The 24,617-nt window shown below is 36.9% G+C and overlaps 5 protein-coding genes across 7 annotated transcripts; 2 read left to right on the forward strand and 3 right to left on the reverse strand.

Annotated features, from left to right (window-relative positions):
* Nucleotides 1–70: 70 nt before the first annotated feature.
* Nucleotides 71–2,667, forward strand: LOC143470496 (b(0,+)-type amino acid transporter 1-like). Its single transcript, XM_076968670.1, has 4 exons — nucleotides 71–1,018; nucleotides 1,177–1,364; nucleotides 1,621–1,827; nucleotides 2,340–2,667. Exons 1-4 carry the CDS (start codon nucleotides 175–177, stop codon nucleotides 2,598–2,600), a joined length of 1,500 nt encoding a protein of 499 aa, XP_076824785.1. The 5' UTR covers nucleotides 71–174; the 3' UTR covers nucleotides 2,601–2,667.
* Nucleotides 2,668–3,303: 636 nt separating this feature from the next.
* Nucleotides 3,304–7,024, reverse strand: LOC143470488 (b(0,+)-type amino acid transporter 1-like). The gene is made up of 5 exons (XM_076968658.1): nucleotides 5,927–7,024; nucleotides 4,999–5,847; nucleotides 4,663–4,850; nucleotides 4,288–4,494; nucleotides 3,304–4,219 (listed from the first exon to the last, which is right to left on the reverse strand). Exons 1-5 carry the CDS (start codon nucleotides 6,174–6,176, stop codon nucleotides 3,968–3,970), a joined length of 1,746 nt encoding a protein of 581 aa, XP_076824773.1. The 5' UTR covers nucleotides 6,177–7,024; the 3' UTR covers nucleotides 3,304–3,967.
* Nucleotides 7,025–7,276: 252 nt separating this feature from the next.
* LOC143470506 (b(0,+)-type amino acid transporter 1-like) lies at nucleotides 7,277–9,095 on the reverse strand. 2 transcript variants are annotated; one of them, XM_076968690.1, is made up of 3 exons: nucleotides 7,892–9,095; nucleotides 7,579–7,658; nucleotides 7,277–7,413 (listed from the first exon to the last, which is right to left on the reverse strand). In XM_076968690.1, exons 1-3 carry the CDS (start codon nucleotides 8,730–8,732, stop codon nucleotides 7,387–7,389), a joined length of 948 nt encoding a protein of 315 aa, XP_076824805.1. In that variant the 5' UTR covers nucleotides 8,733–9,095; the 3' UTR covers nucleotides 7,277–7,386. The 2 variants fall into 2 exon arrangements, with proteins under 2 accessions (XP_076824805.1, XP_076824797.1); XM_076968682.1 differs by having other exon boundaries at nucleotides 7,579–7,766.
* Nucleotides 9,096–12,953: 3,858 nt separating this feature from the next.
* LOC143455590 (transmembrane 9 superfamily member 3-like) lies at nucleotides 12,954–19,845 on the forward strand. The gene is made up of 15 exons (XM_076955101.1): nucleotides 12,954–13,112; nucleotides 13,658–13,740; nucleotides 14,037–14,152; nucleotides 14,222–14,344; nucleotides 14,570–14,730; nucleotides 14,897–14,974; nucleotides 16,003–16,134; nucleotides 16,655–16,821; nucleotides 17,090–17,184; nucleotides 17,367–17,497; nucleotides 17,623–17,831; nucleotides 18,321–18,467; nucleotides 18,624–18,707; nucleotides 18,841–18,917; nucleotides 19,080–19,845. The coding sequence occupies exons 1-15, from the start codon at nucleotides 13,032–13,034 to the stop codon at nucleotides 19,145–19,147; spliced, it is 1,752 nt and encodes a 583-aa protein (XP_076811216.1). The 5' UTR covers nucleotides 12,954–13,031; the 3' UTR covers nucleotides 19,148–19,845.
* LOC143455564 (polynucleotide 5'-hydroxyl-kinase NOL9-like) lies at nucleotides 19,843–24,128 on the reverse strand. Of its 2 annotated transcripts, none has more exons than XM_076955099.1 (12): nucleotides 23,795–24,128; nucleotides 23,437–23,598; nucleotides 22,702–22,915; nucleotides 22,391–22,553; nucleotides 22,108–22,284; nucleotides 21,747–21,916; nucleotides 21,465–21,616; nucleotides 21,202–21,368; nucleotides 20,855–20,956; nucleotides 20,619–20,787; nucleotides 20,184–20,381; nucleotides 19,843–20,006 (listed from the first exon to the last, which is right to left on the reverse strand). In XM_076955099.1, the coding sequence occupies exons 1-12, from the start codon at nucleotides 24,035–24,037 to the stop codon at nucleotides 19,890–19,892; spliced, it is 2,034 nt and encodes a 677-aa protein (XP_076811214.1). In that variant the 5' UTR covers nucleotides 24,038–24,128; the 3' UTR covers nucleotides 19,843–19,889. The 2 variants fall into 2 exon arrangements, with proteins under 2 accessions (XP_076811214.1, XP_076811215.1); XM_076955100.1 differs by having other exon boundaries at nucleotides 20,184–20,384; nucleotides 23,795–24,126.
* Between the last annotated feature and the right edge of the window lie 489 nt (nucleotides 24,129–24,617).

Genomic DNA, 24,617 nt, shown 5'->3' on the forward strand with positions numbered 1-24,617 from the left:
TCATGAAAACATCTATCCTAGTAAGACGGCTACGACGTAAGCGTAAGGTCTAAGATCTTCTGAAACCATGTACTATAATTAACTAGTACTAAGGTGTTGTCTTGCTATCATTATGTATTTTGTACTTCATACGATCTTTCAAACAATTACAGAAACGACAATAAGCATATAAAGATGTCGCAAAGCCCGACAAGATCTATAAAATGCAATCCGACAAACGGAGAAGTAAAAAGAGAAAAGTTTGAATTGAAAAAGAACTTTGGATTCTGGAGCGGAGTTGCTACGGTGGTGGGTGGCCTTGTAGGTTCCGGCATTTTCGTATCACCCGTTGGTGTTTTGAAATCTGTTAACGGCAGCATAGGCGTTTGCTTGCTGGTATGGGTTGGTTCCGGTTTAATTGCCATGATGTCGGCTTTGTGTTATTGCGAACTGGGAGCATCGCTGCGAACATCAGGCGGAGAAGTGACCAGTTTTCATGCAGCTTACGGACCGGCACTGTCTTTTATGTTCACTTGGAGTAGGGTATTGATAAATCCTGGAAATGCTGCCACCTTGCAAGTATTCGCAAGTTATCTTTTGAGTCCATTTTACAGCGACGGTTGTGCGCCTCCTGATAGTGCAATAAAACTCATCGCCATACTTCTACTTTGCTTTCTGATTTACCTTAATTGTGTGAGTGTGAAGAAGACAGTTAATTTCGAAATAGCATTTTCAATCATCAAACTATTGGCAATGGCTTTGATTGCAACTGGCGGAATTGTTTGGCTCGCTCTCGGTAACGATATCGGAAAAAACAATTTCCAAAATGGATTTGAGCCTGGTCCGCTTGCTGCTCTAACTGCATGGGACGTAGGCATGGCCATATATCAAGGAAACTTTGCTTATTCTGGTTACCGTTTTTTGTTCATCATATGCGAGGAGATCAAAAATGTAAAGAAAAACTTGCCACGAGCCACAATCACCGCGCTTTTCTTGGTGATGATGATGTATATTTTAGTAAATGTTGGTTATCTATCAGGTAAGTTTGATTTATTACGTTGTATTTCTTCATAATTGCTGTGGAATGCTGGTTAGTCTGCTATGTAATAACCTGTACAGTAGCTTTACACGTTTTTGCAACAAATTCGTCTATAAGTGGACTCCATGAAAATCTAATTATTCTGGTTCTGTTTAAAGTGTTGACTGTGGATGAAATTATCTCGTCAAAAGCTGTCGCTGTTACATTCGGAAAGAAAGTTTTGGGGCCGATGGCGTTTCTTATTCCACTTATCGTTTGCTTGTCAACAATGGGAAACCAGAATGGAATCCTTTTGGTCACTGCCAGGCTTTCCTTTGCAGCAGGACGTTCTGGGCTCATGCCACGTGTAAGTTGTTTAGAGATTGTTTGGTAATAGTGTATTATATGAACCAAGTAAGAATATAGAATAGACCAGTGGTTTCTAACCTAGACGCTCCGCGAAAATGAAGTAGGGGGTTTCCTAGTTATACTTTAATTCCTCGTACCAAGCTGTCATCAAACCAAGTGATGACAGTCTTATTACGATGTACAACTCATGTTTGATGACTTGGTTATAAGGCTATATGCATTAAAACTAATTCCGTATTTTCTGTGCGTTACAGATCCTTTCCATGATACACGTCAAATACTTTTCTCCAATTCCTGCGCTTCTGTTGGATTTTCTTTTGGTTTCATTCTTTATTTTGCTCGGTGACGCAAAAACCTTGATCGACGCCTTCTCCTTCTTCGAATGGACAGTGACTGGATTAAACGCAGCCAGCGTTTTCATACTGAGAAGAAAATTTCCCTATCTGGACAGACCTTACCGCGTAAGCAATATTTGTTAAGGCGACGTCAAACATCACAAAATACCATGAAATTCTTGATTGTTTTATTATACAGCGAATTTACTAAAAAACTGATTACTCGAAAAATCCTCCTTGGGCCTCTCTGAAATTTTACATGACACTTTGGACCATCATTCCATAAAATTCCATCAGAAAACTATGATTCAAACTTTTTTAAACCGAGGCGCAAAATCGACCCAAGAATTTTTGGCCTAAAAAACCCAATTTTAGTTAATAAATAGGGTAATTCCAGGGCTAGTAAACGACACCCACCATGCTACCTTCTGATAGTTCTAAACAAGTTTTGTAAAGTTTTACGTAAGACGTCCAACAAAATCATAGAGATCTTAGTTTTACGCTGTTTGACGGCTTTTGAATATATGGGGCTTCTATTTTACAATATTGTCAAAAAAACAGATGTATTTCGATTTATTTTTAAAGGTTCTTGTATTTCTATTATCAGGATTGAGAATTAGATTCATTTTAATCTTCAGGTTCCAACAGTCATTCCAATATTGCTGGTTTGTTTGTCAATCTACTTCGTAGTTTTGCCGTTTCTGCGACGTCCTTCCTTCGTCTTCGTCTTTGCCGTCATATTTTACATTCTCACACTGATTGGATATTATTTGTACGTCGTGAAGAAACTCAGACTTCCAGGAAGTCGCAGGGCGACCATTTTCCTTCAAAAGCTTCTGCAATGCGCCGAAACGGACTGGGATGGGAACGAATTCGAAAAGGAAGAAAAACAACTTTGAAATTTATGTCGCGAACTTGCGAACTTAATTGAACGAATGAACTATGAATTGAATGAATAATTGGATTGAATATATAATAATAATTGAGTTGAAAATAGTAATTTAAATTTAATAATAATAATAATAATTTATTTAAAATAATTGAAAGTAATAATTGAATGAATAATTAAATTGAACTGTAAACGCGGAAATGGACTGGGGTGGGAACGAATTCAAAACTCCTGAGCTCGACTGCTTAAAACTGATGCTGCTTCAGCTTTAGGTGCTGCACCAACAGACTGGGAAGAAGCTTGTTGGAATCATCCGCAGCATATGGGACTACGGCTAGGCCAGGGTTTCTCAACCGGGCACACATGGGGGCGTTCTCCGGGGGCCACGAGCCGATGCCTCATTAGTAAGCTATAGTGTAGTAGTAGGGGAAGACGAGGCAAAGGCAGGTTTCTAACGTTTTTGTGCTTGCTGTGCAAAAATAGCGACGCGAAGGCTACTGCACACGCAGTAGTGACTTAAAAAGTGTTTTGCAATCAACAATCTACATTTCTTATTGATGACAAGAGTGTCACTGTAAGGGGGCCACAAACTAAGAAAGTTGAGGACCACTAGGCTAGGCTAACCTACACTTCGACATGTAAGTTAAGTTAGGCCTAATTAACCTTAGATATTTCTGGTATACACTAGTACGTAGCCTATATGCCATACCTGTTTCGTGTCGTCCCCTTAATGAGATATCCTATTCATACTTTACCAAACACCAGCTTCACGCTAATTGATTTTATATTGTGACGTCTTTATTAATACCAAGTATGTCATTATCAGCAGAAACTATGCAACACACTTTTGGCAATGATTGTTTAACGTTAACCATGAAATATACAAGTAAGCTAAAATTCTTTGCCTGATATTTTTACAAATAACTAATTAATCTTTGCTTAACTTAAACAGGGTTTAACTTGTTTTAGCTCAATAGTGACTCACTGTTACGGATTGAATGACGTAGCAATATAATCGAGGCTTTCATGCAGACTTGTACCTTCAACATTTGATATAAATGGTCTGACCAGACATACATACTCTAGTCAGTTAGTGTATATAATTTTGCTTTTAAACCCTTCGAAGTTAAAAGCTCTATAAACGACTATTAACGCGTTTCTTGGTATACATAAAAAGCTGCTTGCTTGTTTTGTGTTTTTGTGGATAAAATTACCAGCAAATAGACATAAGTTCAATCGTTAATTGGTAAAGTTCTTTCAGTGCAATTCAAAAACCGCAGTACAATTCTAGTAGTGACAAAGATATATTAATAAAGACCTTGGAAGGTTTATCTACAACTGGAAAATTTACCAGGGAACTCAACAGGTAATTTTGCATTAGTTATCTTTTTCCAATTCGATCCCATCCCAGTCTGTTTCGGCGCATTGCAGAAGTTTTTGAAGGAAAATGGTCGCCCTGCGACTTCCTGGAAGTCTGAGTTTCTTCACGACGTACAAATAATATCCAATCAGTGTGAGAATGTAAAATATGACGGCATAGACGAAGACGAAGGAAGGGCGGCGCAGAAACGGTACCACCACGAAGAAGACTGACAAACAAACCAGCAATATTGGAATGACGGTTGGAACCTGAAGATTTACGGTTCAAATTAATTAGTCATTGAACGCAAGAAGAAATCACTGAGACAATTGCTTACGCGGTAGGATCGGTCCAGTTTGGGAAATTTTCTTCTTAATATCAAAACGCTGGCCGAGTTGAGGCCGGTCACCGCCCATTCAAAGAAGGCAAAGGCGTTGATCAAACTTTCTACGTCACCAACCAGGACAAAAAAGAGAGTGAGAAAAAACGTTGTCAAGACCCCGGAGATGGGAGTGTAATATTTTATGTGAATCATGGAGAAAATCTGAAAAAGAAGAAAAGCAACAACGATAAAGTATTAGGCGTGGCAAGTTGCAAAATTACACCAAATTACATGTGAATCGAGTATTCTACTATACCAATGGAAAATCACCAACAGCATAAATTTGTTCAAAACGGATAAAGTTTTCCTGACAAAATTTCAATAACTAACATGAGGCATGAGACCGGAACGTGCTGCCGCAAATGGGAGTCTTGCGTTTGCCAGAACAACCCCGTTGTGATTCCCCATTGTTGAGAAGCAAACAAAGAAAGGCATGATGAAAGCCATTGGTCCTAAAATCTTATGCCCAAATGTAACAGCAACAGCTTTTGACGAAGTAAGTTCATCCACACTCAGCACTGGAAAATGTTATAGGACGACTTTTGATGTTATATTTGATGTCTGTGGTTGTAAACTTACGATAAAAACTTTTCACCAGGTTTGTCTAGCAAAAACACAGCAATGCGAAATACTGTGGCAGTGTGGTATTTAGACCAATCAACTTACCTGACAGGTATCCGATGTTCACCAAAGCATACATCGCCACCACTAAAGAGAGAGCGGTAATGGTCGCTCGTGGCAAGTTTTTCTTTACATCTTTGATCTCTTCGCTTATAAAGTACAAAGCACGGTAACCGTCGTAGGAGAAGTTGCCTTGATATACAGCCATGCCCACGTCCCATGCAGTAATAGCAGTCAAAGGACCAGCCGCGAATGCATTGTCAAAATTGTATCTACCCGCTTCGTTGCCAAGAGCGAGGCAAACAATTCCGCCAGTTGCAATCAAAGCCATTGCCAAGAATTTGGTGATGGAAAACGCAATTTCGAATTTAACTGATTTTTTAACGCTCACACAGTTAAGGTAAGTCAAAAAGCAAAGTAGAAGTATGGCGATGAGTTTTATTGCGCTATCCGGAGGCGTACAGCCGTCGCTAAAGAAGGGACTAATGAGATAACTCCCAAACACTTGTAACGTGATGGCTGTGCCAGGACTTATCATTAATTTGCTCCAGATGTACATGAATGAAATTGCTGGTCCGTAAGCCAGTTGAAAATTGGTCACTTCTCCGCCCGATGTTCGCAGCGATGCTCCCAGTTCGCAATAACACAAAGCCGACATCATTGCGATTAAACCGCAACCAACCCATACCAGCAAGCACACGCCTATGCTGCCGTGAACTGATCTTAAAACACCGACGGGTGAAACGAAAATGCCAGATCCGACGATGGTGCCTATTGTTAATGCAACTCCGCTCCAGAATCCAAAGTTCTTTTTCAACTCAAACTTTTTTTCGTCTTTCTTGCCGTTGTTTTCGCATTTTATCGAATCAACAGAGGTTGCTGACATGTCTATATCTATATGGTTATTAAGCAACTGAAAATAGATTCGAATTTTTTATACTATACTGAAATAAACATACTGGCATAAACTTACTGATTTTCCTTCTAACCACACCTCTGCCGTAAAAAGCTACCACTGGAGAGTCAAATTTTTGCACTTCGTTATGTGCCCTGCAAGCATCAACAAGAACTTTTTCCTTTTGACTTAATTTAATAATAAGCGCCGTTGAACTTTGACCTTGACTTTTACCATTCGGTTGCAAAAGCTCCAAGGCGGCAATGTTTGAACAATCAATTTGAAAACCTGCCAACTCGACTTGTGCAAAGCTTTCCGCTTTACTCATTAACTGTAATATAATATAATCTCACTCTTAATGGAGCGTGCAAAAATTAAGGAACTGCAATCATTTGCTGAAACCGCAGACAGCTTATATCAGCAAAAAAGGAGTTTGTTGCAAACTATAGTAATTTTTGAAAGATGGTTAATAAAAGGTTACAAAAGCCTTAATAACTTTAAGCTAAAGATTTTCATAACTATCGCTTCGAAGTTATTTGCTTTGTTTTTCGAATTCGTTCCCATCCCAGTCCGTTTCGGCGCATTGCAGAAGTTTTTGAAGGAAAATGGTCGCCCTGCGACTTCCTGGAAGTCTGAGTTTCTTCACGATGTACAAATAATATCCAATCAGTGTGAGAATGTAAAATATGACGGCATAGACCAGGGGTGGCCAGACCTGCTTCATGCTCGAGCCGCATATAACAAATTCCAGTTTTTAAAGAGCCACAACACAAAACAATAAAAAATACGAATTTATTCACTCACAACTAAGTGTAGCTATTGATAAACATTAGTGCTGCGTGGTGATACTATGAGTCTCCACCTGGGCTTCACCAACTCTTTTTGCAATTTACAATTATTAGTATAACCATAACCAAGACTTAAAACTAGGTCAGCCCTGACGTACAGCTTCAATCTGACCGTTTACTTAACTACAGTGTACAAGTTAGCACACTTTTGTACAATAATGTACTTTTTGGAGTGTAATCTGATTATTACTAACAATGAGTCCATTGTTACTACGTGTGATAGAACGGATTGTTTCATAATCTGATCAAACAACTCGTCTAGGCCGGGAAAATGCATGTCTAATTCAACAATGCTAATTCATTAAAGAGCCGCAATCAAAGGCTCAAAGAGCCGCAGTTTGGCCACCCCTGGCATAGACGAAGACGAAGGAAGGACGGCGCAGAAACGGTACCACCACGAAGAAGATTGACAAACAAACCAGTAATACTGGAATCTAAAAATGATAGTGTTATGATATTGTTGTTATTTGTTGTCCACTACAAGAAATTTTAACTGAATTGCTTACTTTGTAAGGTCGGTCTAGGTTTGGTAATTTTCTTCTCAATATCAAAACACTGGCTGCGTTTAAGCCAGTCACCGTCCATTGAAAGAAAGCATAGGCGCTGATCAAAGTTTCAATGTCGCTAACCAGGATATAAAAGAGAGTAACGACAAAGGTCAGTAGCCCCGGGTACCGGCGAGTAGTAGGCCTATTTTGTGTAAATCATGGAGAATATCTAAAAATAGTATTAACAACAAAAATGATTATTTGAAAATGACAGGTAACAAAATGGTACCAAGTTTGTGAGTTACAGTTATCGCCACTCATTATTGTTTATACAACCCACAGTTATTCAGATTAATTATGGAGTGCTAAGTTAAACAACCTGTCATTCACTTACACGAGGCATGAGGCGAGAACGCGCCGCTGCAAAAGGAAGCCTCGCTTTGATCAAATAGGTTCCATTCTGGTTTCCCATGACTGAAAAGCAAACGAAGAGTGGTATGAAAAATGCCATGGGCCCCAAAACTTTTTTTCCAAATGTAACAGCGACGGCTTTTGATGTCATAATTTCATCCACAGTCAACACTGCATAAAGCATTATAAAAATAATGATGGTTTGTGATTTACACTATATTCTGACAAAGTCTATCGTTTGAGGTACTACTATTTTTAACGGTAATACAAATATCATTATAGCAGCATTAACCCACCTGAAAGATATCCAATGTTCACTAAGATATACATCACTATTACCACAGACAAGCCGACCACTGTGGCGCGTGGTAAGTTTTTCTTTACATTTGTTATCTCTTCACTAATAAGGTACAACGCCCGGTAACCTGTATACGACCAGCTGCCTTGATAGAACGCCATACCTACGTCAAAGGCAGTGATTGTTCTCACAGGGCCAGACGCGAACCCGTTTTGGAAGTTTGTTCCTCCTACTTTGTTGCCGAGAGCGAGGCAAGCAATTCCACTAACTGCTATCAATGCCATGGCTAAGAATTTGATGATGGAAAATGCTATTTCGAATTTTACGGTCTTCTTCACACTCACACAATTAAGGTAAATTAGAAAGCAAAGTAGTAGTATGGCGATGAGTTTTATTGTGCTGTCAGGAGGCGTACAGCCGTCGCTGTAAAATGGACTCAAAAGATAACTTCCGAAAACTTTTAAAGTGATGGTCGGCCCTGGATTTATCATTACCCTACTCCAAGTGAACACGAATGAAACTGCTGGTCCGTAAGCTGCGCGAAAGTTTGTGACGTCTCCGCCTGATGCTCGTAGCGACGCTCCCAGTTCGCAATAACACAAAGCCGACATCATTGCGATTAAACCACCACCAACCCATACCAGCAAGCACACGCCTATGCTGCCGTTAACAGATTTCAAAACACCAACGGGTGATACGAAAATACCAGAACCAACTACGGTGCCTATTATTAAGGCAACTCCGCTCCAGAATCCAACGTTCTTTTTCAACTCAAACTTTTCTTCGCTTTCCTTTACGTTGGTTTTGCAGTTTGCAAAATTATCTGTGTTTACTGACATGTCTAGGCCTGTGTGATTAAAACCTGCTTTCAAAAAGAAAAAACTTTTCAGAGAACAAAGTTATTTATTTTCTTCCTCTTAAGCTCACAAAGGAAAAACAATATTCTAGTATCTCTGTTGTGGCTGTTTCCTTAAAGATTCTGGTAAACGTCCCTTTTTCAGCAAAATATTTCATCTGATTTCGTTCAAGAAGACAAATAAACTCTGCTGAGTCGTTCCTGTTTCGTATGCAGCTTATGTCGGATAGTGTTATACCTTCAAGTGGCCTTTGTTCAGCTGAACCTGTGCATTTTCCCACGTTATTCATCAAGTTTACAGACTTCTGCATGATCAACCAACTGAAAATATTATGCTACCAACTGTTTAAATCATGAACCTTGTTAACCCTTGCATGCACAAAAGTTCAACACCATTTGGCCTTGCTAACTTACTTGCCCGAAACGCAGAACGCAGTGATCTTGAAAAAGTTTGTATATCTGCTTGTCGAGAGATCGAGTGGACGGTTGGACTGTTTATTTTTTCAATATGTTTATTGCCTGGCTCAACAGGATTGTTGTCACTTGTCAGCTTTACATCTTATAACACCATGATGTTATGTAGGTCAATTGAAGTTAATGTTCTTAACACTTTGTTGACAACATGGCGTTTTAGCAACCATTTTAAAACATTTTCGGTAAGCAACGTTGGAGCCGCAAGCTGCAAAACGTGTGAATCTATACGTGGTTGACTTTGACGTTTGGGTTTTCGTGATGGTCAGGTTGGAACGCTTCTTCCTAATGTAAGCCGCACAGGGCATGTGCGTCAACAGATTTGATGCTTGGAGTATTTAACGCGTAAGCTTGGCAATTTAGTCCTACTGATAGTTTGTGATTGTTTCTGTATAAATGTGACAGTATAAATGCTGCCTATATATATCAAGCGACTATAATTATTAAATATCTCCTGCGACTGTTCTATTTGCTTGAAACGAATTACTTACGACATACGACGAACGGCGGACCACTTCTCGCCTGCCGTATAATTTAACATATTTTCACAAACATTTGCATAAGTTTTTACGTGATCTGATGTTGGAATGTTGTTTAATACACTATATTAAGCAAGCTCCGCATATGACGATATCTGCACGCAAATAAACACCTACACCTGTAGACACGACACCTATATACAGATGAAACATGAAATTCACACTTGCAATCAAAAATTGTTAGCCCAAACTGGGTATTTTGTGTTTACAATCAAGCATTTGTGACATATAAAAAGTACGTTGAAAATAATTAATTATTATTTACAGATATCTAAATTATAGATTTTATGTGTGGTACCTTATTATGGCTTTTTAACTGCAATAGTTTTGCACCAATTCGGTTGAGCTACAAACAATAAACGCATGATCTATTGTTAACAAAAGATTTCACAAACTACAATCATGAACAAAACATTGTCTTTGAATATATTATACAATCTCTATCGTTGATTAACTTTAAACCCAAAAATACCGAACAACTTCTTAAAGATATGTAATATGCATCCTATAACAGTCATAGCAACAATTAAGTTCACAGCATGAGTTTTGAAGTTATTTTTTCTCTTTTTTGAATTCATTCCGGTCCTAATGAGTTTCGGTGCATTGCAGGAGCTTTTGAAGGAAAATGGTCGCGCTGCGATTCTTTGGAAGCCTAAGTTTCTTCACGACGTACAAATAATATCCAATCAGTGTGAGAATGTAAAAAATGACGGCTTAAACATATACCCGAAATTAATTGTAATGAATTTTAATTTTGTATTATTATTTTTATCAATTTTTTATCAATTCATTAATTGCATCCAGAGCCGGAATTATCGTGGGAGAATGAACAAAAATTACCGCATTGTGCGCAAAATAAACAATGCGATAATAGATGTTAAGATGTCTATAAATATTAATAAACTGGTTCTTAGATTTTGACCGTTCGAGCTCGCTTGCTCTGCGACTATTCGTGTGTGACGTGGCGATGGATGTGAAAAGTAATCTGCTGTGTTCTATTTTATAAGCTAAGATCATACTGCTAACGTTTATTAGGGTGTATTTTTTGAATTCATGTTATTTATTAGTTTTACTGAGAATTTTGTAATTTTGTACTGCAATAAACGGAACCGGTATTGGCTGCACATAAGGTTGTACATCGCGGCTAACTTAAAACTAACCTAAAAACACAACTGCATAGTGCGCGCAAATCATCAATTTTTGTGCCCCTGGCCTAAACTCCAAAACGTACTTTTTTGTGGAAATCCAATGATTTGATGCAGTTCTATGTAAAGTTGCACCACAGCCTAGGGCAGCGTCTATTTCACTGGCTTCCAGTTACCGAGTTTGGGAAAGCTACTTCGGTAAACAACTAGCTGGTTATGCAGTTGGTTTTTTCGTACTTGGGTAAATACGAATACGGTAAACGGCAAAATATCCTACTGTGCTAGTCATAGTGGATTGAAATGTATGCTTGTTTTCAACTTGAAACAACGTACTAACTTTTCCAAAGTAAAACTAAGTCCCTGGCTGCAAATTAAAATAAATGCTATTTTTCAACTAAAAACCCCTTTTTATCCAAAGTCTAAACTAATTTAAAACTAATCTCCTCTCCAGCATACAAGTCCCATCATTAACCACTCCACCACCGCATTACTTTTTTCTCATCAAAAATGAAAGTGATAAACCCATCTACGAAAATCTTCCAGTCACCATATTGTGATTAAGCAACTTCGGTAAACGGACGACAGTGAAATAGTCACTTCGCATAGCCTAGTGGTTAATTCTGCAATTTGCATGGCTTCATTGATTGATTGATGATTCTTCTTTCTCTCGAAAGTATGGCTGCTTTTAACAAGAAATCATATCACAAAGACACAAATTTCAGTATTAATGTGTGCAATCAAGCCTCAATTCTTTGTAAATTTGTATTAAATCGGTGCTCAAGCAATTAAATTTTGCCTAGTTTCATTATTGTAAATCGGCGTGTAAAAGTTTGCCGTGTACGTTCGTAAGTCTCATGTGAGTGTGTGCCATACTTTGCACTGTAGCTCATCTTACCATCGCTTGAGTCCCTGTATCTGAGCTTGTCTGTATTCTTGCATTTTTTTATAGGTGCAGTTTTAATTTGTTTTTTATTTGAGTTAAGAACTGTTAATTTGGACCACTGAACACATGGACAGGATTCGATTCATGCTTTCAGGATTATTCTTCTGCGTGTTTTCTTTTTTTTGTAATTTTTTTTGCAAAATAAAAGATCTGCAAAGTAAAAATCACTCAAGCAAAACTGGTTTGCTGTCAGCTGCTGTTAAAAATTTTGAAATCGAATGTTTGCGAAATTACTTTCAATCTCTCTTTTATTATTTTCTTATCTGCTTTTGCGGAGTTTGAAGCTAAGTAGAGAACGTTGTTGAAAATGTTGAAGTTCCCAAAACTAAACAAGAATTTTAACCCTATTTTATGCATATTATGCGTTATCTTGAAAAAATGGTAATATTTATAAGGAAAGATATTTATTTTTAAATTCTTCTCTTTTCAACATTTCATAACATTGTGAATTTGTGGACTCTATGCAGTAGGAAAGTGGTAAATTTTGCTTAGCAATTTAAGGTGAACCTCTAAGTGCCTATTTCAAGTTGTTGAGTGCTTTTTTGTTAGGCTTTCTAGGTCAGTGGTGTCAAACTCAATCGCTACAGGGGCCAAAACTCAAAAATTATTTAACGCCGCGGGCCGTAAGGATAAAACTTGATTGAACGTTTCGTGACTCGAGTACATGAATTGAAACAGGCAACGAAACAACACCAAATTTTTAATGTTTTTGACGATTTTTCACTGGGTTATTTTTGATTATTCTTCTCTTACATCATTATGTTTCATTCATCTCCTTGCAAAAGCATTACAGATTTAACAAACAATAAAGAAAAAAGCAGCCCAGATTACAAGCGATAGAATAACTCGATTTGTTCTATAATATGGTGGGGCAACTGCTGTGCTGCTGTATTGTGCGATTTGTTATAATCTTGTTTCTTGCTTCAAAAAAAGTAAGTTATACTGTACAATGATCTTGCGGGCCGGAAATAGTTCAATGTATGAAATAACTACTCGGGCCAAGTTTTATTGTAAAGCGGGCCGGATGTGGCCCGCGGGCCGGGAGTTTGACACGTATGTTATAGGTGCATCAATGCTACTGAAGTACTGGTAGTTGATTGTACATTTTATGTAGCTGCAAAGTAGCAAAGTGTGAATTACTTTTTGTTGTAGGACTAGATCATTGTATTAAATGTTATGATAACATGAATTGTCTGCTAACTCTTGGTTTTGTCGTTCTATGTGGTTTTGTTCAGCTAATATCTGCAGATGAAGACACCCACACTGTAAGTCACAATGCTTCATTTTTGTATTGAAGTCACGATATTGTGCATGTAATAGCTAGACTGGTTGAGTAATAAATATGACTGCAACAGAAGGTCTAAAAAAGTCTGTTTAAAGCTGTTTTAACTGTTTCTTGTTAACTTAAATTTTATAATTCAAAAATATTAACCTAAATCTTTCTTCTAATGAAAATTTAACTTGAAATCACACGACACTACGCAATACTCATAACTGATTATTTTCTACATGTTTGTTTGTTTGTTCTACATGTTTGTACATTCTTTTAACCTAACCAATTTCGAATTATTGAAACGGACCTATTTATGGGAAAATAGTCACTCTTATAAGTATCATAAAAATTCTTTCATTCAATCAATAAAGATTACCTTTCGAAATGTCTCACTTTGAAGTGTAAATCAATAACACTTGAACCATCTCATCTATAACTTTCTTACAAGTTTTGTAGTAGACGTAAATATATATAGTCAAGTGTTCTTATTTATTTCTAGCTGAGTTTGTTAAACTATAACGAAATATCTTATTTCAGTATAATGATGGTGAAGACATATTGCTTTGGATGAACACAGTTGGACCTTACCATAACAGACAAGAAACGTATGAATACTTTAGGTAAGATACGTAAAGAGCAGTTTTTGCAACTTTGGTTGCCATGCTAACTTAACATCTTCATAACACCACTCTTCATTAACATTTACAACTGGCACATTACAAGCTTTAAGGTCATTGCCACATTTTCTGCCATTTTAGTACATGTTCTTAACAGGAATATTTTCTTGTGCTATGTGTTTAGTTTATTTGGCATTCTTACTTTTCAAGCTTACTGTTGATGGTAAAAAGTTAACAGTAGATACAATTCAGTCTGTAACAAAAGCTTTAATATTTTAGCGTGAGTTTTCGTCTTGCAGGTTGCCATTTTGTAAAGGATCAAAAGAATCAAAAATAGATCGTCATCATGAAAACCTGGGAGATGCTTTGCAGGGAGTTGAGCTCAAGTACAGTGGCCTTGATATTAAATTCAAAGGTAATATTGGTAATAAAAGACCTTTAATGTCAATTTCACGTTTTTCTATAACAACGCGTTTTTTAACAGAACCAATCTTAATGACAAAATATTGCGAGATTGAAGTTGATCAAAAGAAATACGACCAGTTTGTTTATGCAATAAAAAACCACTACTGGTATCAAATGTACATGGACGACTTACCAATTTGGGGTAAGGTAGTTTTGTTAGTTATGTGATATGTGTGGTATATATATCCTGTTCAAATGCAATATGATGTTTTGAACAAACTGTTATACAGTACTTAGTCGATTTGAAAAGTTACGTTACAGTTAGTTACAGTTACATACTATACAAGTAACAATTGAGATTTTTATAGAGATAGTTCAGGCTACTTGTTATGACTAATTAGAATTACATGTTTTGTCATTCTCGCAGGAATTGTTGGTGAAATTGACGAGAATGGGGAAGATTATCACATGTGGACTCACAAGAAATTGGACATCGGTTATCGTGAAAACCAGATTGTCGATATTAATCTAATCAGTGACAAGAAAATCAAGCTGGAGCCAAACAAGAACATACAGTTCACATATGAAGTAAGTGCTGAGTAGGTTTGAATTTTGTATCATAAACCAAATATTAAATTATTTTTGGCATCTTAAGGTGATTTTGTATTTGTATAAAGGTTAACTGTCTGGATTGATAAGACTTTAGAAAGGCAGATGATGGTAGCTTAGTTAACTAACGTTTTCTTACGTCCAGGTTGTGTGGAAGTCCTCCGAAGTTTTGTTCAGAGATCGCTACGAAAAATATTTAGATCCTAGCTTCTTTCAACACAGGGTGAGTAAAACACAATTGATTGTTTTTACTAATCCATTAAATCTTAAGGAATATTATTCTAGTGGGGCATAGTCTTTCCAAATATCATCAATTTGGTTTTTGTTTTGAAATCCATGGTTTTCTTATAACCAGCTTAAACTTTATAAATGTTTTAACACCTAATTTAAGTCAGCCTAAGATTTTTTGGGTGGTATGACAACCAAATTTTTTTGGGGCATTGAAAGTTGTGCTGAATGAATTCCCATTGGGCACATTGTTTCAAGATTATTCCATGGATGTAGTGCATAATAATCAATGTTTGCGATGCCATTGCTTCAGGTTTGCTCTGTTAGACCCCAGTTATGCGCCATGAAGAAATTGAATTATTTCAAGGTCATGCAATAACAATGAATGCGACAATAAGTCCTTGCTGTTTTGCGTCTGCAGATTAAAGTTAGGCTTTTGTGTAGGCCTATAACTTATACTTACATACAAGTTTGTTACAGTCAGACACTAAACTGTGTTAATGGTATCTAATTTAGTTATGACATTTGCTAGCCTAATGGCAGTTAAAGCGAATCCGTTTGAATAGGTAAGAATAAATAGAGACAGGAAATTAGAACAATTGAGACAGATACAGTGACTCAGAAAAACTGTCGATAATTTCAGGCTACAAAAAGAAATAAGGCGGGCCTTGCACAAAACATCGTTTACAATGTAAAGGTTTTTGCACCCCAGATGCTTCACCAATAAAGAGTGAATTAAATGAGGGTAATTGAGGAATCAGTATTTTCAGAGAACTTGGCCTTAAGTTTAAAAAGCACCATTACACTTAGACTGTGCTAAATTACCAAACCAAGCACAGATGTCCATGGCCATCCACTAAAAAATTAAAGAGTAGTCTTTTTTATTGCGTAAGTTCAGGAGATTTGTTGACTTCTGTTTATGTAATCATAATTTGTATGTATACTCAGCAATGGCTTAACACTTTGTTAAGGTTAGCAACATGCTTAGACTTGAGTCAAGTTGTTGTCAACTTCTATTCACAGATTCACTGGTTTTCCATCTTCAACTCGTTCATGATGGTCATCTTCCTCGTCGGTCTTGTCTCAATGATTTTGATGCGGACATTACGAAAGGATTATGCTAGATACAGCAAGGAAGATGATCTCGATGAGATGGTAATTTACTTAGCTCATTCAATTCGCTTATTTTATTGAAAATTAATTTTATATTTTAACCTAAGCCGGTTTGACAGTGTAGATATCTGTGTGGTTCACATTGGGGAAAGGTTAAACTTATTATTATTCAAAAATGGACATAGCGTAAACATTTTCAATTCAATGGGATGTCCCGCTAAGGTGATAGACAACGGTTGGTTTATTCTTACTAAAGAGCATGAGAAAAGCGTTGGTATTGTGAACCAGGCTAATGAATGAACATAATTTATAATGTTTTTTTTGGTAACTGGCTCAATTTTTATCATGTAGTTCTACAGCTTCCACTTTTATAGCTGTTATTATATATCATATTTATCTCAAGTTGAGCTAAGATTTGTATAGTCATGAAAAGTGCTAAGGTTTGTGAACTGCGGCGACTAAAAAGTGTAATATTTAGAGGTTTGTCTTGATCCAGTCTTTAATTGCTCAATAATATTTTTTCACATTTTTTTTCATTCTGCAATTTGGTTTAACGCAACAGGAGAGAGATCTGGGAGATGAATATGGATGGAAGCAGATCCACGGAGATGTTTTCCGAGCAGCTTCTCATCCTCTTTTGTTTGCATCTCTCATTGGTTCCGGAGTGCACATACTCGCAACTTCCCTAGCCGTAGTACTCTTTGTAATGGTCGGCGAACTGTACACAGAGTAAGAAAAATCTTCAAGTATCTGCCATTATTCTCGGCCTTAAGTTTAGTAATTACGACTTTTGAAAACAATTACATTACAAGAACTGCGCGGAAAACACATATCTATAACACTGCATATTACTGCAGTGTGTATATTATGTGTATATTTATTACTGCAGTGTGTATTTATATTGCAGTGTGTATTTTATATGTGTAATATTCATATTTTACCTCAAAAACTGTTCTCCATTTTTTCCGATTCATGTGACAATTCGAAAACTTTTCAGGAGAGGAACAGTGGTTAGTACTGCTGTGTTTGTGTTTGCTGCTTTGTCACCTGCTAATGGGTACACTGGCGGATCAATTTATTCAAGAATGGGAGGTAAGTTGCCATGCTAAGGCAAGCTATCTAAAATATCCAGTTACATTTTCTTATAATAATTTATAGAGCTCATTCTGTATGAAATGTCGTTTGTCAATCAAGAGCTTTACACATTTTGTGCTTGCACTTGCTTATTTCCAGTGTTCAGCTGGTTTAATTTACTTTGCAAACATTATAATAAGGTCGCGCTTGGATCAAACAAATGGTAATTGGAGCACTTCTCCTGCCTGCGTTGGTCTCTGGCACAGCATTCTTTATAAACTTCATTGCAATGTATTATCACGCATCTCGCGCTATTCCATTTGGCACCATGGTAAGCTGAAACCATTTTTGCAGAAATGCAACTATCATAGAACGATCCACAGATTTGAATACGATTTCGTACAAAACTTGCCAGTGTTAGAACCCAGCCTTGCACTCATTTTACATTTTCACCAGGTCGCGATGCTGTGTATTATATTGTTTGTTATTCTTCCGCTTAACCTCATCGGGACTATTCTGGGACGCAACATATCTGGAAATGCTGCGCCCCCCTGTAGGGTCAACGCTGTGCCCCGCCCCATTCCCAGCAAGCGCTGGTTCATGGAACCGTCAGTCATTGCTTGTCTTGGTGGAATTTTGCCATTTGGGTCAATTTTCATCGAAATGTAAGTAATTTGATAATATTTATCTTTGTTTATCTATTTTATCAGTGGTGGGATTTAGCCGGGTTCGTGCGAACCGTATGTATAGGCCTATGTGTATATCGGCCCCAGGTCAATATGGCTTGCTGCTATTGAGAGAACCGGATGTTAAAATATTTGAATCCCACCACTGCCTATTATGCAATATATTTCAAGAAATGTTTTCAGTGTTTTAAGTTGCTTAAATGTGGACAATAGTATGTGTTATATTGCCGAGCAGGATTGCAGATTCTATGCTATAAATTGGTAGCTATAGAATATCTATGTAATGAGTAAATGGTAGTTAGTGAGTGTTATGGTTAAATTTTTATGGAGCGCCTTTCTAGTTTTACGTAGCAGTTGCAAGCCGCGTATAGTATTTTAAAACTTACTTAATACCAAAGAACTGGATAACAGTGAATGTTAAGGCTGCTATATAAACGTTATTATTGTAACAAAGGCCATGTCCTACAGGTATTTCATATTTACGTCATTCTGGGCATACAAGATCTACTACGTTTATGGATTTACTTTGCTGGTCTTGCTCATTCTGACTATTGTCACCGTCTGCGTTACTATTGTCTGCACGTACTTCCTACTCAACGCAGAGGATTATAGATGGTTTGTCTTTACGTATTGCAAGACAGCTTTGCTTGTTCATTTTGATATAATTGTGTCCTGTACTGTTTATTTCAGCCTTGACCATGTTTTCTGTGCGAAGTATGTAAATCACTTGTGTACATGTTGATGTTATTTCGTTCTATTTTATTGCTTTAGGCAGTGGACCAGTTTTCTAGCAGCGAGTTCTACATCCGGTTATGTCTACATGTATTCCTTTTATTATTTCTTTTTTAAAACAAAGTAAGAAGAGATTTTGAGTTTATTTAGCATTTGTTTTCAACAAACAAAATTACTTGTGCAGTTTACGTTATTCTGTTTGTGACAATAGTTTCACGTTAGTGTACAACAAAGCAACTTATTTTGATCTTTACAGAATGTACGGCCTCTTTCAAACCACCTACTATTTTGGCTATATGGCTGTGTTTAGCATTGGTCTCGGCCTCATGTGTGGTAAGCTAATAATGTCGAAATGAAGTTGTATAATGTGATAGGTTGAGATATTCCCTGCGTGTTCATATGTATTTTAGATGTTGTATATACATTATGCATATTTATTTCACTCTTCCGTTCATTACTACTGTGCACAATTTTAAATTATCACTTCATTTACAGGTGCGCTGGGTTACCTTGGAACCAGTGTCTTTGTAAGGAAGATATACACCTATGTGAAGATTGACTGAACAACTTATAACCATGGCAGCCTTATGGAGAGTAGAGAAAACAGAAGAGAAAGCAGTATACTTAAAAAGAAATACTTTGCACTTACAGACACAATACTTGCGATATTGATAAAACATTATACAACAGTATTTCGACAAGATTTATTGTTGAACACTGCTTGGCTAAGACAATTTTATTTTTCTTTGATATGCCCTTAGTTGTTAGCATAGTAGTTTTGCAATTTCCTAATACAGTACGTTTACGTTTGAAGAAGGAATTTTTTTCGGTGCTAAAAGTTCCTTTGGCACCTTTGCCGCTTCTTGGTTACACACCCATGGATCATATGTTGATATTGGTTGGCTGCTTTTTATGTAAAAAAGTGTTCAGTGAAAAACATTTTTCTCAGAATTATACAGACACTTTTTGTAGGCCCTCTTTATTTATTTATATTTGTTGCTTGCTAGCCTGCGTAGGATTTTATCAAATTTTAAACTATCCCCACAACATCCATTTATGAATAGCTTTAAGCTTGGCCTGCTAGTCTTATTGCGATTAGAAAGCACAAGATTTAATCCGTTTACTTCGTATATAAAGGTTGTATAAATTTAGTACTTCTCTGAGTGTTTGCAGTGAACTGTGTTATGTATATAATATACGTGGCTGGTGATACAACACTTACTCTTGATTGCCTGTCAAAAATAAAACTCTATCCCAGTAACCTGTCGTTAACGTTTTTAATGGACAAGATGAGTGATGTTTATGTTATTCTTTTCCATCTTGCGATAATTTATTAAACTTCCGGTGTACTCTGTACATTCCAGCACCAATGGTCTCGTAAGGAAAGTTTCTGGTCACATACGGTGGTCTGTAGCCAGCACTCTGTAAAAAGCGCAAAATATTCCAGTTACTATACCAGGAGTTCTCAGCTTAAATGGTAAAACTAGACTAAAATTATGCAATAAAGGAACAGACAGAGATTCGACGAAAGCTCAGTGGGTTGGGTTGCTCCATGGACCACTGCTTTAAACATATTGTACAAATCAACCAATATTTCACCATTTTTGAATATTGCAGCATCAGCGGTTCCAGAAACGAGTAATTCCCAAAAACAACACAGTTCACTCTCTCGAGCAGGCCAAGTGTGAGATCAGTTACGATGAAAATCATCCCTGATTCTGGGTCAACGCCCCGAACTAGACCCAGTCCTAAGCAGGGAAATGTTGGCGGGGCTGGCAGTAATGAATTGTCAGATGTCTGCTGTAACATCGAGAAAACACTGATGTCTGATATGTCAGTGGTGGAATTTTAAACAGTTTTACAAGTCCCTGCCATTAGTGCCACCAGAAGTGTATATTGCTAGTGTAGTGCTGATCTATTATATATAATTAAGTTGTCTTGTTTATTTTGCAACTGAGAACCATCTTAAATGGTGCACTGTGCAACCACTAGTGTGCATCACATTGTGCATTTACCTAATAATAATGCACTTACTTTTAAATTTACGAATACATCATCTGAGACAGCACAAAGCCCAATCACAGCAGCATTTAGAACGGCAAATGCATATTTTCGCTTTATTGGACTATCTGTCGAGTTGCATAGCAACAAGCTGTCCAGCCTAATGCAGTATGGTCTCACATTTTGCAAATCCTGGAGCAGACTATGGCAGAAAATGTGTTTAGTCATAAAAAACAAGCAGCCATCTTATGGAATTTCACCATCACTACCTATGTTTTTCTCGACCATCCCTGGTTAGGCAGTTTCGTGTTATATTCATTAGCTGAGACAACATGGCGAGATTCCGGAAATCAGATGCCACATATTTCTTACTGTAAAACAAAATATTTATTGACAAAGTACGTGAAGAAAAGAAAAACAATGCAAGTATCCATTCCAGAATTATGCAAACAGCATAACAGATTTACAAACTAAACAATGCAAAACGTAAGAAAATTAGCATCAACTATCATAAAAATAACAAACGATGTGTTAGAATTTTGCCTCTCATGAGGAACTAGGTAATTTAAATCCGTAAACTTAAAACAACCTATCTTATGACATCAAGATGACCCACCCCGAAGTTATTTCTGTGTTGACGTTGAGAGAGAGGAGCTCAAAAGTCTGGTTCGAAGTCTTCCCCGATAACCATCCTTCAGCATTAGTGAGATAGCCTGATGTCAGTGGAGCACAATTTCTCGATTCAAGTTGTGAAAAAAATTGAATAATGTGTGTTGGTGCAGCCTGGGGAAGGAGAGAAAGTTCTTTGTAAACTGAAAAAACAACATTGATTTCGGCTACAGCATAAGGAATGGTGCATAAAGCTTTAAAAGCACAAACCATTCTAATTGTATCCATCAGTAGCTGAAGCCCGAGAGCTCGAACCCAACCCATTGTGTTAATAACAAGGGGTCCATCGAGTGCCCCACCCAGATCATCATAGAGAGAAGCTATCGCAAATTGAATGCAGTCCATGTATCGGTCTGGATCACCTAACATGACACAACAAGGGTTTTTGGGAATACTGAAGGCTTGAAAACAAAACAAGTCTGCACTTCGTATGTAGCCAGAGTTATGAATGCAGCTAAAAAGTCATCAAAGATTTGTTGAAATCACACAAACCTGACGGTGTGGTGCCACCAAAATAACACATATGTTTTGGTTTCCATTGATGCGTAAACGGAGGCCCCATCAGAGGAGAAGAACTGTCAATCCGATTCACGGCAACAATTCCTGAAGGAGTGAACTCAGTTTGTCCAATATCGCATTCGAGGAAATAAACATGAGGATATCTGGACACAAGTATTCGACTATTTCATTTTTACTTCAAGAGTTACTCTAGAATGTGTACAATATATTCAGCGAAGGCTTATTAACTTGGCATATAAACATTAAAATTGTAAATAATTTAAATTGAGCTTCTGCTGTACATGGATATGGATTTTTTACAACACGTATTTTCTTGGAGAGTTGAACCACGTACCTATTTAACAGACAATTTATCAAATAACGGTTGAAAGTTGACTTGCCAACATTTTTTCCTCCTGTTGTCATGACAACAGGATACTGTGACTGATTTCTAGAGTAACTACCAGAAATTTGGCCAAAGTCCATCACCCTTTTCGATGCTTCCATGTAGCAGTCATATTCTTTAAAATGCCTAAAAATAACAAACAATTACAACGCACCTTGCCTGAAGCATACTACCTGTTTTGTAAAAGTAATAATGACAATTTTTAAGAATAGAAATTTGCAGCCAAACATACCGAGAAGTTTCACAAGCCCAACATCCTTCACAAAGCTCTTCCGCTGAGGTGGCATCAGATTGTCTGCTTTTATACAGATCTTTATATCCCGGATAACTAGATGGCTGAAGGTTATCAGGCAAATGCTGTAGCACCAAAACAACTTTGAATTCTTGCAGAGTTTCTACAACAATTTAAAAACAATTTTCATTTTTCCGAATTCGGTTTGACTCGATAAAAAGTATTAAAAAGTGTTTATTAGAATATTATTATCAGAAATGTCGATTATATTATTAGAAAATTCCGCCAAAACATTCCAGGGCGCCGTTCACCTTCCAAAGTTGAAATATTGATTTTGTACAAAGCTAAAATTTCACTTCCGGGGATTCTCTCCGCAGCATCAGACAACAGATGCAAGACAAGGGCAGCGTGTGTGACCGGAGCATGAATGTTCAACAATTCACGCCTTGGCTTAACAATGTATCCATTCACTTTACATGTTCCATGAAGTGCAGCAATTCTTGCTTTTCCATATAACTTTATGTGCTGCAAAGAGAAGCATAATTCTTCTTTAAAGAACAATATCACCCTATGGTATTTTGTACCAAATAATGTTTTTCCGAGTCAAGTCAACGCTGTTAGTCTGTTTAACTTTATAACATTTCCCTCATGTCACACTACACATGCATTAAATAGGTTATCATTCAACGGGACCATCTCAAATTTACCGTGACCATTTTGTTACCTGAAGCTCCATTTTGTGTGTAACATCTATCATAACGTGACTCGAGTCAGAAAATTGGATCAAGCCATTGATAATCGTGGCTCAAGACAACTCGAGTCATTAAAAAACTGCTACACACATACTGCATCATGAACTTCACTTATATTTTAAAACAACGTTATTTTGTAATTGTTTAGATATTAAAAGTAATGTAAAAGAGTTAAGGTAAGTGTATTAGTTTCTCTGCATCTTGACAATAGGCCTTCAAGTTAGAGCAACAATACAGACATTAGCTGCATCCTGAATCAATAACCAATACATATAAATAGCTTATAATACATACTTCAACTCCGTCAGGAATAGCAAGTAATACTGTGGATAGACTGGAAGTGATTGGGTCAATTGGAAAAACTTTGCAACCCTTTGGCAGAGCAAAACTTTCTTGAGCACTGGAGTATTTTACATCATTCATCATTTCATCGCATGAGGTCTCTGTGAAATTGTCCTGGAAAAAAAATTGTTATGATTGCACTTAAAGCGGGGTTGAAATCATCTGCCACCATGTCCTACAGTATTTCCAAATGTATAATTACACCAACACAAAGTATTTAGATCAATGAACAGTTATATAACTATAAAATGCTCATTTAACTGCAACCGTTCCCCAATTTGAAAACATACAAACTAGAATCTGTAATTACTTTCAAAGCATCGTCAAAAGCACAGGAGGAATCTTCCGTAATTTCAGAGCTTTCTTCTAACTCACGGTCGACGTCGTAAAGAGAAGTTTGGTTTAATTTCTTCCGTTTTTCCTTCAAGCTACGCTTATTCTTAGACTTTTGTTCGCTTATACCGAAGCTTTTTGGTTTGAGTTTACACAAAGTTTTGCATCGTTTTCTTTCAAATAAATTTTTCTTTTTCGTTGAAACAGTTTTACGCCCCATTGTCGGATTGTTGCCTTTGAAATAGCAAACTTTACCTAAATTTATTTCAAAGTGACTTATTCCAGGGAGACTGCGTTGTTTAAAAATAGAAACATAAATTAAAGGAAAAGACACAAAGCTAACGGAATTTTATTGATAATAGTTAGATCTGTATAGATTAACATTTTTGAGTTACATTAAAGCAATAGGTTACATTAGATTTGGGTTAGGTTGACATTCAACTCAATTTTTTTCGATAAAAAAGACTATTTTTCTCTTATTCTATTTGTTGCAAGATTAAACAAAGCTAGTTTTCAGCTTATTAATACCTCCTGGCAGCAAGGGCTTTATCATGCCCTAGTTATGCCAGTTTACATTCACTCATCAACGTGGTGCTACAAACGGGAATTTCCCGTTGGTAGGATATGTTTTGCAAAATTGGTCAGTTGTTTCAAAGAAACTTTATACAATGCAGTATTATGACCGTACAAGAGTGGTCTTGGTAAATTTCAGTTGTCAATAATAATGTTAATAGTTAGTTATTAATGATCTAATTTTCAAAGGATTATTTATTGTTTTATTAATCTATTTGTTTATTATG

Source organism: Clavelina lepadiformis, chromosome 1 (assembly GCF_947623445.1).
Source record: "Clavelina lepadiformis chromosome 1, kaClaLepa1.1, whole genome shotgun sequence".
In the NCBI taxonomy this organism is placed as follows: Eukaryota; Metazoa; Chordata; class Ascidiacea; order Aplousobranchia; family Clavelinidae; genus Clavelina; species Clavelina lepadiformis.